At 39.2% G+C, this 15,249-nt stretch overlaps 1 protein-coding gene across 1 annotated transcript; it reads right to left on the bottom strand.

Moving 5' to 3' along the window:
* Positions 1 to 11,572: 11,572 nt before the first annotated feature.
* On the bottom strand, positions 11,573 to 14,501 carry LOC138316368 (uncharacterized). The gene is made up of 6 exons (XM_069258071.1): positions 13,998 to 14,501; positions 13,533 to 13,608; positions 13,157 to 13,211; positions 12,721 to 12,836; positions 11,966 to 12,041; positions 11,573 to 11,732 (listed from the first exon to the last, which is right to left on the bottom strand). The coding sequence occupies exons 1-6, from the start codon at positions 14,424 to 14,426 to the stop codon at positions 11,573 to 11,575; spliced, it is 912 nt and encodes a 303-aa protein (XP_069114172.1). The 5' UTR covers positions 14,427 to 14,501.
* Between the last annotated feature and the right edge of the window lie 748 nt (positions 14,502 to 15,249).

The following is a 15,249-nucleotide window of genomic DNA, read 5'->3' as shown; positions in this document are numbered from 1 at the left end:
AGTACTACTGGCACTACGATAACAGTACTACTGGTACTACGATAACAGTACTACTGGCACTACGATTACAGTACTACTGACACTACGATTATAGTACTACTGGCACTACGATAACAGTACTACTGACACTACGATTACAGTACTACTGGTACTACGATTAATTACGGTACTACTGGTACTACGATTACAGTACTACTGGTACTACGATTACAGTACTACTGGTACTACGATTACAGTACTACTGGTACTACGATTACAGTACTACTGGCACTACGATTACAGTACTACTGGTACTACGATTACAGTACTACTGGTACTACGATTACAGTACTACTGGCACTACGATTACAGTACTACTGGTACTACGATAACAGTACTACTGGCACTACGATAACAGTACTACTGGTACTACGATAACAGTACTACTGGTACTACGATTACAGTACTACTGGTACTACGATAACAGTACTACTGGTAGTACGATAACAGTACTACTGGTAGTACTATTACAGTACTACTAGCACTACGATAACATTATTACTGGCACTACGATTACAGTACTACTGGTACTACGATAACAGTACTACTGACACTACGATTACAGTACTACTGGTACTACGATAACAGTACTACTGGTATTACGAGTACAGTACTACTGACACGACGATTACAGTACTACTGGTACTACGATAACAGTACTACTGGTATTACAAGTACAGTACTACTGGCACTACGATTACAGTACTACTGACACTACGATTGCAGTACTACTGGCACTACGATGACAGTACTACTGGCACTACGATAACATTACTACTGGCACTACGAGTACAGTACTACTGACACGACGATTACAGTACTACTGACACTAGGAAAACAGTACTACTGACACTACGAGTACAGAACTACTGGTACTACGATAACAGTACTACTGGTACTACGATTACAGTACTACTGGCACTTTGATTACAGTACTACTGGTACTACGATTACAATACTAAAGGCACTATGATAACAGGATTACTGGCACTACAATAACAGTACTACTGGCACTACGATAACAGTACTACTGGCACTACGATAACTTTACTGCTGCTACTACGATTACAGTACTACTGGTACTACGATAACTTTACTGCTGCTACTACGATTACAGTACTACTGGTACTACGATAACTTTACTGCTGCTACTACGATTACAGTACTACTGGTACTACGATAACTTTACTACTGCTACTAAGATTACAATACTACTTGCACTACGATAACAGTACTACTGGTACTACAATAACAGTACTACTGGTACTACGATTACAGTACTACTGGTATTACGATAACAGTACTACTGGTACTACGATTACAGTACTACTGGTACTACGATAAAAGTACTACTGGTACTACGATAACAGTACTACTGGTACTACGATAACAGTACTACTGGTACTACAAAAACAGTGTGCCACTGGTACTACGATAACAGTGCTACTGGTACTACGATTACAGTACTACTAGTTCTACGATTACAGTACTACTGGCACTACTGGCACTACGATTACAGTACTACTGACACTACTGGCACTACGATTACAGTACTACTGGTACTACGATAACTGTACTACTGGCACTACGATAACAGTACTACTGGTACTACGATTACAGTACTACTGGTACTACAAAAACAGTGCCACTGGTACTACGATAACAGTGCTACTGGTACTACGATAACAGTACTACTGGCACTACGATAACAGTACTACTGGTACTACGATTACAATACTACTAGTACTACAAAAACAGTGTCACTGGTACTACGATTACAGTACTACTGGTACTACGCTAACAGTACTACTGGCACGGCACGACGATTACAGTACTACTGGTACTATGATAACAGTACTACTGGTATTACGATTACAGTACTACTGACACGACGATTACAGTACTACTGGCACTATGAAAACAGTACTACTGGTACTACGATTACAGTACTACTGGTACTACGATAACAGTACTACTGGCACTACGATAACAGTACTACTGGTACTACGAGTACAGTACTACTGGCACTACGATTACAGTACTACTGGTACTACGATTACAGTACTACTGGCACTACGATAACAGTACTACTGGCACTACGATTACAGTACTACTGGTACTACGATAACAGTATTACTGGCACGACGATTACAGTACTACTGGCATTATAACAGTACTACTGGCACTACGATTACAGTACTACTGGCACTACGATAACAGTACTACTGGTACTACGATAACCGTACTACTGGCACCACGATAACAGTACTACTGGCACTACGATAACAGTACTACTGGCATCACGATAACAGAACTATTGACACTACAATAACAGAACTACTGACACTATGATAACAGTACTACTGACACTACGATTACAGTACTACTGGCACTACGATTACAGCACTACTGGTACTACGATAACAGTACTACTGGCACTACGATAACAGTACTACTGGCACTACGATTACAGTACTACTGGTACTACGATTACAGTACTACTGGTACTACGATTACAGTACTACTGGCACTACGATTACAGTACTACTGGTACTACGATAACAGTACTACTGGCACCACGATAACAGTACTACTGGTACTACGATAACAGTACTACTGGTACTACGATTACAGTACTACTGGTACTACGATAACAGTACTACTGGTAGTACGATAACAGTACTACTGGTAGTACGATAACAGTACTACTGGTAGTACGATTACTGTACTACTAGCACTACGATAACAGTATTACTGGCACTACGATTACAGTACTACTGGTACTACGATAACAGTATTACTGGCACGACAATTACAGTACTACTGGCATTATGATAACAGTACTACTGGCACTACGATTACAGTACTACTGGCACTACGATAACAGTACTACTGGTACTACGATAACAGTACTACTGGCACCACGATAACAGTACTACTGGCACTACGATAACAGTACTTCTGGCATCACGATAACAGAACTACTGACACTACGATAACAGAACTACTGACACTATGATAACAGTACTACTGACACTACGATAACAGTACTACTGGCACTACGATTACAGTACTACTGGCACTACGATTACAGTACTACTGGTACTACGAGTACAGTACTACTGGCACTACGATAACAGTACTACTGGCACTACGATAACAGTACTACTGGTACTACGATTACAGTACTACGATAACAGTACTACTGGTACTACGATAACAGTACTACTGGTACTACGATTACAGTACTACTGGTACTACGATAACAGTACTACTGGCACTACGATAACAGTACTACTGGTACTACGATAACAGTACTACTGGTACTACGATAACAGTACTACTGGTACTACGATTACAGTACTACTGGCACTACGATTACAGTACTACTGGCACTACGATTACAGTACTACTGGCACTACGATTACAGTACTACTGGCACTACGATTACAGTACTACTGGTACTACGATTACAGTACTACTGGTACTACGATTACAGTACTACTGGTACTACGATTACAGTACTACTGGCACTACGATTACAGTACTACTGGCACTACGATAACAGTACTACTGGCACTACGATAACAGTACTACTGGCACTACGATAACAGTACTACTGGTACTACGATTACAGTACTACTGGTACTACGATTACAGTACTACTGACACTACGATTGCAGTAGTACTGGAATTACGATTACAGTACTACTGGCACTACGATTACGGTACTACTGGTACTATAATAACAGTGTCACTGGTACTACGATAACAGTACTACTGGCACTACGAGTACAGTACTACTGACACGACGATTACAGTACGACTGGCGCTATGATGACAGAACTACTGGTACTACGATTACAGTACTACTGGCATTACGATTACAGTACTACTGGCACTACGATTATAGTACTACTGGTAGTACGATAACACTACTACTGGTACTACGATTACAGTACTACTGGCATTACGAGTACAGTACTACTGACACTATGATAACAGTACTACTGGCACTACGATAACAGTACTACTGGTACTACGATTACAGTTTTACTGGCATTACGAGTACAGTACTACTGACACTACGATTACAGTACTACTGGTACTACGATAACAGTACTACTGGTATTACGAGTACAGTACTACTGACACGACAATTACAGTACTACTGGCATTATGATTACAGTACTATTGACACTACGATTACAGTACTACTGACACTACGATTACAGTACTGCTGGCACTACGATAACAGCACTACTGGTACAACGATAACAGTACTACTGGCACGACGATTACAGTACTACTGGTACTACGATAACAGTACTACTGGTATTACGATTACAGTACTACTGACACTACGAAAACAGTACTACTGACACTTCGAGTACAGTACTACTAGTACTACGATTACAGTACTACTGGTACTACGAATACAGTACTACTGGCACTACGATTATAGTACTACTGGCACTACGATTATAGTACTACTGGTACTACGGTTACAGTACTACTGGTACTACTAATACAGTACTACTGGTACTACGATAACAGTACTACTGGTACTACGATAACAGTACTACTGGTACTACGATAACAGTACTACTGGTACTACGAGTACAATACTACTGGCACTACGATTATAGTACTACTGGTAGTACGATAACACTACTACTGATACTACGATTACAGTACTACTGGCATTACGAGTACAGTACTACTGACACTATGATAACAGTACTACTGGCACTACGATAACAGTACTACTGGTACTACGATTACAGTTCTACTGGCATTACGAGTACAGTACTACTGACACTACGATTACAGTACTACTGGTACTACGATAACAGTACTACTGGTATTACGAGTACAGTACTACTGACACGACGATTACAGTACTACTGGCACTACGATTACAGTACTATTGACACTACGATTACAGTACTACTGACACTACGATTACAGTACTGCTGGCACTACGATAATAGCACTACTGGTACTACGATTACAGTACTACTGGCACGACGATTAAAGTACTGCTGGTACTACGATTACAGTACTACTGCCACTACGATTACAGTACTACTGACACTACGAAAACAGTACTACTGGCACGACGATTACAGTACTACTGGTACTACGATAACAGTACTACTGGTATTACGATTACAGTACTACTGACACTACGAAAACAGTACTACTGACACTTCGAGTACAGTACTACTGGTACTACGATTACAGTACTACTGGTACTACGAATACAGTACTACTGGCACTACGATTACAGTACTACTGGTACTACGATTACAGTACTACTGGTACTACGAATACAGTACTACTGGTACTACGATTACAGTACTACTGGTACTACGATAACAGTACTACTGGTACTACGATAACAGTACTACTGGCACTGCGAGTACAGTACTACTGGTACTACGATAACAGTACTACTGGTACTACGATAACAGTGCTACTTGCACTACGATAACAGTACTATTGGCACTGCGAGTACAGTACTACTGGTACTACGATAACAGTGCTACTGGCACTACGATAACAGTACTACTGGCACTGCGAGTACAGTACTACTGGTACTACGATAACAGTACTACTGGTACTACGATAACAGTGCTACTTGCACTACGATAACAATACTACTGGCACTGCGAGTACAGTACTACTGGCACTGCGAGTACAGTACTACTGGCACTACGATAACAGTACTACTGGCACTGCGAGTACAGTACTACTGACAAAGGGAAGTTATATTGACAGTGGTCTTTACGATTAATAAAAGAATAATAACAATTCAAAAATGCCTTACTCATAGATTTCTAACTACGTCATGTGTTCCAATGAAATGTTGCAGTGAAATAAAGCCTATTTTTTGTTACATGCATACTGCGACTTTGTCTCAAAACTTTTTAGATTCCAGAATATTCTAGATAAGCTCGTCGTATTTTGGGGGTATTTTCGGGAAGCAGCCTTAAGCCAGTTTGAGAGTATTTATTGGCGACCAACTTTTAGCATATCTGGAATATTCTTTCTAGGTGAGATTCCAGCCTTGTTATGAACGTTTCTTGGAGGGCTGTTTCAAGCCGTTTTGAAAGTATTTCTTTTGAAGTAATATTAAGCCTTTGTATTTCTTGGGAGGTGTTCAGTCAAAAAGTGAAATTAACCGTATTTGTCTTTGCATAGAGACAGACAGACAGACAGACAGACAATCTTTATTTCCTCTTAAAGATATTTACATGGTCATTTCATGTCAGAAGTTATTTACAAATCAATTAAACAGTTCATATCTTGCATCAGTCTATGTATAAAATCTGAGACAGTTATCATTACAACTGGCCATCGTTCATCGTCAAGTAAAATGTCTTGTTTACTGCCGAGTAGAAAGAAACATTTCTCATGATCTTCTAAATTGTCAAATTTGACGTATTCATAAACATCAAAGTATTTTACCAGAAATTCTAGCATTTTATCTCGTTTTTCAAATAGACAGTAGCACTGTATAAGAAAATGAACAGTTATATTATCGGTTAATTTGTTACATTATTTACAGAGCACTGGTTCTTTTTCATGACGTTAGCTGAGCTTGATCATTTCACTTAGTTGACATGTGTAGTTCGGATACTTAATGCTAGAGTCCAAAGAGGATTTGGGCCATAGTTTTAATGAACCGAGGCGTAGATTTGAAATGATTCCAAATGGACAATTTCACCAAGCCATTTGGTTTGATAAAAGCTTTGCACAACATTTTTGCAGAATGATTACCAAGAAAAGCGAGATGGTTGGAAGCCTTCAAAAATGTAGTCAAATAGGCTGTCTGTTATGTCAAACTTGGAAGCAATAGCGAATATATCAAATACAAAGCTTTTTTCGTTTAATGACTTCTTGCCGAAAGCAAACGCGCATAAGCGTACTATAAATAGTAGTTTCCAGGCAAATAAACTACTTGCGGAGCACAATTTGTTCCAGAAAATCAGTTTTTTCTGCTCAACTTCTCCACATATGTCGAGCATTCCAAGCGCCCGGGTTGTAGCTAGAGTCGGCGATGTTTTTTTCGAATCCTTGACACCGTCGTGCAGCATATCGTTGTGTCTTGCGTAGATCCTCTTGTGATTTCAGAGTAAGTGCTCCCCAGAGTTCTGAGCCGTGTAAAATCACCGGCTGAACGATGGTTTCAACCAACTTTGAGCTGGTGATTGGATTCATACCACCATCATGTATTCCTACGCTGATTAAAGAGTTCAGGGATTGCCGTCCTTTTGCACACGACCGCTTAATATCTTCATCACATTGAAGGGTTGGAGTAAGGATGATCCAGGCATACTCTTTTTGTGTTACCCAAGCTATTTTTTGATCACCCAATTTACACTGTATTTCTGGGGTGAACTTTTTGCGACTATTACAAAATCGAAGAAGCGAACTTTTAGTAGAGTTATAGTTTAATTTCCATTTACATGATAACTCAAACACAATGTCAAGTAGACGTTGAATATTGCCGACTGAACAGGATAGCAGTAGCGTATCATCAGCTAGAAAAAATGACGTTATGTGGATATCATGGATGTGTAGACCTAACAATGAGGAATCAAGTTTTGAGATTAGTTCATCAATTATTATCAGAAACATCCAAGATGACAGAGTCCTACCTTGACCGACGCCTTGCATGACCTTGTACGGCTCTCCTCTTTTACCCTCGTATAGGACACAGGCCGAAACGTCTTCGAACGAATTCTGAAGCAACCGCCAGATTTTTCCGTTGAAACCTAGATGGTAAAGTTTATAGAGCAGACCGTTGACCCATACGCTGTTGAACGCTTTAGCATTGTCTAGGAATGCTGCAAAAACAGTTGTGCTGATTTCAAAGTGATGGAAAACGGCTTCTCTAACGGTAAACGCTGCAGTGATACTACCACAATTCGAACGGAATCCTTGTTGCAGTCTATGCGGGAAATTTATTCTGTCACAAACCACAGAAATTCTTTTGAAGAGAACTTTTTCCAGAAGCTTCTGAAGAACAGGGGTCAGGATAATATCCCTATGATTATTCATATCAACCCTGGATTTTTTTCCACCCTTGAATAGAGTGATAACAATTCCATGCTTGAAAGACGGCGGATAACTTTCAAACTTCACCATTAAGTTGAATAACTCCGTTATGCGTTGTAATAGTAACGTTCCACCATAGCGTAAATATTCTACTACCAGGTGATCATGGTCGCCGGCTTTACCATTTTTCATTTCTTTAAGGGCTGGCGAAACCTCCTTTGTAGCGATGTACTCCCGACATACTGTATTTGCATTCGCATAGGAATCTGTACGCATGCGGGTTACTTCCGACTCTATGTAAAGTTTGTGAGTTTCATCGAAAATAGGTTTAGTCGGGAATTGCGCGAGCTCACTGTAATGTGCTGTCCATGCAGCTCGATTAATGTCCGGATCACGAGAAATTTCACCATTTACTTTAATTTCTGAAGTCTCTCGTCTCGTTATTTTTCGCGCACGACCAGCACGGTAAAATGTACCCGAGTCAATTTCTGCAACTTTTTGTAAGCTCTGAAATTCGGACTGTTCATATTCATGGCGTACTTGATTCCGCCTCAAGTCTCGTTTACAACGCTTGTAGTCACGATAAGACTGAAATTGGGATCCACGTGGGCGATCATCTTGTATCCACACTACTCGTCTTTCCCGCATTGTTTTGTGAAATGCTTTTACTTGGCCAGCGTTCCAGTAAAGTATTAAGTAGGGCCGATATTTCTTAGAAGGTAGTGTGTCCTTTGAAGCAGTGCGTGTGGCTTCTACGATATTATTAATTAAGCATTGAAGATGATCAACACTAGCAGTGTCTGTATTTCGCGGAAAGGGTTCACGTAATAAGACAGAGACTTGTGACGAATATCTTGTTAGTTGAGCAACTGAACATTTTTTTTTCAAGTTTACGGCGTATGGATTACCTGCGTGTTCACGCACGAGAAGAGGTGTACGATAGCGAATGCGTATAGGCAAATGGTCGGATACATTAAAGTAATCATCGTCAAGAGTTGAGCATTCTTCAACACAGTCCACTCTTCGTGATTCAATGAACATGTGATCTATGAGTGACCCATTACCAGTTTTTGACACAAATGTTGACGTTCCACCGTTGGCCCACGCTTGAGAGTTTATCGATACAAGGTCCTTGTCAACGATGAAAGGTTCTAAAATCTCACCTCTATCGTTTGGTCTCAGATGATTTTTACTTCCAAACTGTTTACTTATCTGTGCGTTGAAATCTTCAGCAATTATTACATGTCCGTATTGTGAGTATTTATCGAATAAGTCCGAGATGTGTTCAAGTGTCTCTTTGTATACACCAATTGACACATTGGTGGACGGCATTAGGGTTCCGATAACAAAGACATGTGATCTGTTTTCCAATTGCAATGAACAGCAAATGACTATCATTACACTCGCTCTCGATATGGCATACGTTTAATCTCTTTACGCCATAGTATAGCCAGCCCGCCGAATCCTCTGTTACAGACTCTGCGTTCTGGCTCTAATGAGATCCTAGTATCACTTAAACCGCAAGATTTAAAATTTAAGTCAATACTTTGCAAAAAGTTCATTTGTTCCGGCAAGAGCCAATGCTCCGTCACAACAGCAATGTCAGTCTCTTTGAGAAGTTCAGAGAGCAGCGGGGTGCCGTACATGATTCCACCGATGTTCCAGCATATCAACGTGAATATGCAATAAAGGAGCGTCGGGTATTTACACACATAAGGAAGCTTCATTGCCATGACGATCGGCGGGAACGCGACGTACCATCAAAACGGTTTCGATATTCCCATTCCCGAACGAGAACATCTTCAGGCCAGAATGTGGGGTCAGTAGCCGTTACAAAGTCACATTCGCGGACGTTTAATCTGGCTGTGTAGGTTGGTTCATCTCCACCCCAGTACTTAATTATTTGCATGAATGTCACCTTCACATCCCCTCTAGCAGCGAAGTCAACAATCGAGCTTATGACGTCCTCCTCGGGAGCGTTAGCGGTATTTCTTGACATCACAAGTTTCCTTGTACGTTGTTTGCGTCTTACACCACGAAACTCATATGTAGACACTCGCTGTTCAGTATTACGATTCTCTGTGCTGCCAAGCTGTTGTTGCGTGTTGTAGCCGTGAAATGTCACGTTACGTGCAAGTTGATTTCCAGTGCTCGCGGTGTCACCATTCAATGTCACAGATAAAACATTCGAACTGTTTGTGCGACGAGCATCGTTTGCATATGTATCACGGACAGTTTCAGTATGATTCAAGCTGCTTTTGTTAGTGATTGGAGGTGTGCTGTCACTTGCGTTTACCACTGTATCACTACATATGTCAATAATGCCACTCGAATTGCACACACCGATTCCTTCATCTCTCAGTACTTCCGGCACTTTGATATGAATTTTGGAGTTGGGATTAAACGACTCATTACCTACTAACGAGTTCACTTGTTTTGGTATGGTCTCGGATTCTTCACGCTCTCTTTCCATGCGAGTGTTTTTCAAGGCATTTCTGAGTGTATTTATTTCATCATCTTTATGTTTATTCACAGAATGCATTTTACGTAATTCTGCTTTGAGTTCATTGATGTCTGAGCGCAAGTCATTACTTATGTGATTTATTCCGTCAATCATCTCGTTTCGCATGTTTACAATCAATATAAACAAATCAGCCACGGTTTGTTTAGCGATGGGTGTCTGGATCATGGGAACTGCACGACTGCTCACCTGTACCGTTATCGTCTCGGTTGGGAGATTCGGCACTGCACACTAGTTTTGGTATTGTCCCACTGTGTGGTATCGACGTGTTGGGATCATCTTTTTGTCTGAACATGTGTTTAATTTCAGAAAAAATCCGTTCCTCCATCAATGTAATGGAACAATGCGTATACATCATCTAGATATTTCTCGATTGCGGACGAATGACCACCGTTTGTTCGTCTAACGAGTGTTCCACGAGGTGTATCGTGTTTACTGTCGAGAGCCAAGTCGTACAATGCTTGTCTTACGTGCGCGAGCTCATCGACTTTACCTTTGTAGATCGAACGAAGCCTTTTCTTAAATTTCACTTTGTCGAATGACCCGACTGTTTGCAAGAGCTGAGTATACATGCCTCTGTCTATTTGTGTTGATGTCATACTATGTTCCTCATTATCAGCGATTACGGAGTCATCACCATCCATAGCAAGTTCACTCGTAGTCGATCCCACTCAGTGAATAAGATTCGAACAAAATATTTACGAATAGTTCTTGTTCTGGCACTAAACCAGCGATTTCACATAATCAAATGCCAGTTATGACCGCAGTCACTATTACAAGTTCATTATATGTTCCTCTGGGCTGATTTTAGAACCAGAGAGAGATACTAGATGGTTAGATTTCACAAAATTTGCAGAGCATATTTGAATTGTGTGTTTACCTGTCAAGCCTCGTTCTCGAAAAAAACAACTTATGTGATGATGAACAAACTTTGTAAAGTTTGTTTTAGTATTGCTGTATCCACATGTTTAGGACTTTATGTCCAGGACTATAGCCAGGGTTATTAGGTTTTACACATGCACGAGAAAATTTGAAGTCTTTAGTGGTTTTGTATTTGGAAGAGCTGTCTTTTCTCTGTCTCCAATTGTGCACAGAAACAACACATCTGCAATATAAACATACTGCTTTAGGAATAGCCAAAGTAGTACTGGAAAATGTTGTAAAATATTTATCCAAAGACCATGAATGTGTGTAAATTGAGGTTACTTGTGGTTTTAAGTTTTGATATCATTTATTTACCCTGTTCTCATATGGTTCGGAAATTCTGTGAGTGCGTTCAAAATAGAACAGATGCATTTCTGTGGGAGTTTGAACCGTGAAAAGTCATTATTTACTTACCCAGTCTCTTGATGAGTTTGATGGAAAGCTTTTGTTTTCTTTGCTTCTTCTCCACAGCAAGTCCAAACTGCATCTCCTACAACGCCAAATCAACACTGAGAAATAACATGTCCAGAACAAACTAGTGACACTGGGGAAGTCTGGAAATAGGACTAAGCTACAACACAAAATCAACACTGAGAAATAACATGTCCAGAAGAAACTAGTGACACTGGGGAAGTCTGGAAATAGGACCAGGCTACAACACAAAATCAACACTGAGAAATAACATGTCCAGAACAAACTAGTGACACTGGGGAAGTCTGGAAATAGGACTAGGCTACAACACAAAATCAACACTGAGAAATAACATGTCCAGAAGAAACTAGTGACACTGAGGAAGTCTGGAAATAGGACCAGGCTACAACACAAAATCAACACTGAGAAATAACATGTCCAGAACAAACTAGTGACACTGGGGAAGTCTGGAAATAGGACTAGGCTACAACACAAAATCAACACTGAGAAATGTCCAGAACAAACTAGTGACACTGAGAAATGTCCAGAACAAACTAGTGAAACGGGGGAGTCTGGAAATAGGACTTATCTACACGTATTCATAAGGTTAGTTTTGAAATATATAGTCATTTCTGTTGAAAAGTACACATATTTATAGAAAAATATAAAAAATGTGGACAAGATTAAACTGACAAACGCATTATAAATCGTTTGTATTGAGTAGTTCGGTTCAGTATGACAGCACTGTAACTACTTACTGATGAACCCAGGGTGGTGTTTACAGGAATCAGAATGTTTTAAACCTTCAAACGGCCCTTGACAGTTGTAGCATTGTCCCTCAATCAATGGAGAAGGCGACGTTTGACTACATTTTCTAAAAATTCAAACAAAAAAAGAAATAAAAATATAGTTAATAGACAATCCACAATTGATATTTTGAAGGATTAATTTCACCCCTTTTGTGCTTATAATATAGATAGATTCTCCTTGCAGAACACAAGGTGGCGATATGCAGAGGGCAACTGAGACAGGAAAGGTGATATTTTTGTTCTGTTGTTCGAGATAGCAAAAGTCAAACCTTTATATGTTTTAAAGTCTTTTTTCACTACCAAAGGGCCATAATTATAATATTTTACAGGCTGATTTCTCTGATGAGGTTAGGGGAGTCTGTTAAAACACGAAAATTATTATTACCTTTTTTTCAATTTCAAGGTGAAATCTTTCTGACGTGTTTCCTTCACAGCACACGCTAAAACAATGGTACATTGACATGTAATGAAGCATAATCCTTTGTGAGATAAATTTGAATATATTGATAACTAATGAAATTTACAAGTTATAACAAATTATTTCAGAGATCAGCATGATGTTTAATCATTTCAAAATTGTGAGCTACATACTGTATAACGGTTTAATTTTGCGGGTGGTTTTAAGTGCTACGAAACGTTGGGCCACAGATTTGATATTGTTACGAAGCTCTGTCCCAAAGACAGTGATCCATTACAGGTCAGTAAGCGACCACATATAATTATAGGAGGTATTTAAAAAAGGTGTTTATATGTATAATAACCTGCTGAAGTGTGGTCGATAACATCGTCAGATCCCACGTTGTATATCCTTCTTCTAGTGTATAATCTACGATGTTCCTGTAAGAGTTTTCTCCCTTTTAATACTTTCCATAATTATTTAGCCAATTGTTACAAGTGTATGCAATAATTCTCATCACAAAAACGATCAATTTTAATTTCTACTACCATTTCACAATTATAAATACTTCAAGTAAGTTTTCCTTCTAATCTGATATACACTTTGTAATAGATGCAACGTTCAAATCTGCATAGCCAAACGTATACTTATTTATTCTATAAAATATATCATATCGCAGCTAGCTAATGATCTAAAACGGTGAAATGCAATACAATTAAAATGTACATTTAGTTTGCACGAGCAGAAAAGATATAAAGTGTTTTATTAGGTTTTTTTTTGAAGGAAAGTATCTTACTGAATCTGTTAAGTAAGTTAGATTCATACATACCCTACGTTTCTTGTCCACTGCAGCCTGTATTTCCACTGCAGCTGACCACAGTCGTGACTTAAACGTTGATAATGTCCCGGGGTCACTGTAGTGAATGATCACATGAGATGATGCTTTTTTGTCAGCATACGTTCGCTGGTTGGCCACTTTGTTAAACATCAAAACAATATGCCTCCTATGCTCAAATATTAGCTTCTTGAAGCAGTCTGTTTCTCTCAATTGCATTAAATTTCCTGGGAAAATTGGGATGGTGGATTCAGCCTTTGACTTTAACTTCTTCAATGTTTTCTTCACAGCCATCTCGCACACTTTCTGTTTGTTTGGTTTTTGCACATTTACGTTTTTGGGTTTTTCCATTCCAGGACCCCTTCCCTGTAGGAATTCGTATGACCGGTTTTGATAGGACTGATTGATAACGTATAGCAACATACACAAACTATACTTGTCAAGTGAAATGCCCTTTTGTAACTCGGAATTCAAAAATGACTTCAAATGGCTCTGCCGGTGTTGTTTATTGATCTTGGATAAATAAAATTATTTTGTTGAGGTCCGAGGCTTGTAGTAAACTCTGAAGATTAGGTTCTGAAACACATAAAATAAATCACAAATTATTGATGGTGATGATGGTGATAAATATAAAATCTATTCAATAAGTACCCATATTTGTATGAAACACATATAAGCATGTTTTAAGATATAAAAACAAAACTTACTTTGTCTTCTACAGGAACACACAGCCATAGCAAGTCGGTAAACATAAGGCCTAGGAATCAGCTTGGAATGCTGGATATCTCGGCTGAGCTGTTGAAAGCACAGCTTGTTGTCATGGTAAAGGCAGGCTTTTTCTGAATTCATCATTGAATACGTTTATTTATCATTTGGCGTAGAAATATGATGAATACTTATCGGCAATGGAAACCTTTATATTGCAGAGAATCTTATTAATCCTTTATCCTTTCAGAATAAGTCGTGATTATTTCATGTTTTAGTCTTTCGTTAGTTTTTAGCATAGTATACACACATTATTTTACTCTTAAAATCTCTTCATGGTGATCAGTCAAATATTTAAAGAAGATACACAACCAGCCCTTCCAAAAAGGAAAACGGTGCACTAAAGTATACATGTAATTTGCTTCAGTACAGACTGAATGTTCAGTGACGAACGCTATATAAATATCGGGAAAATGCAAACTTTGCTAAATATTCTTTAAAATAACATGTCATAGACTGACGAAATGTATGTGAAATCTGC

This window comes from Argopecten irradians, chromosome 2 (genome assembly GCF_041381155.1).
Source record: "Argopecten irradians isolate NY chromosome 2, Ai_NY, whole genome shotgun sequence".
Lineage (NCBI taxonomy): Eukaryota > Metazoa > Mollusca > Bivalvia > Pectinida > Pectinidae > Argopecten > Argopecten irradians.
This window is presented reverse-complemented; position numbering and strand designations above follow the sequence as displayed.

Excerpts from the sequence above, each read along its gene's own strand:
- LOC138316368 (XM_069258071.1), bottom strand. The coding sequence starts at position 14,426 with ATGTTGCTATACGTTATCAATCAGTCCTATCAAAACCGGTCATACGAA. Across the intron at positions 13,212-13,532 it reads TATCGACCACACTTCAGCAG|CGTGTGCTGTGAAGGAAACA; the intron begins GTTATTATACAT and ends CCATTGTTTTAG. Across the intron at positions 12,837-13,156 it reads ACCTTGAAATTGAAAAAAAG|AAAATGTAGTCAAACGTCGC; the intron begins GTAATAATAATT and ends TTGAATTTTTAG.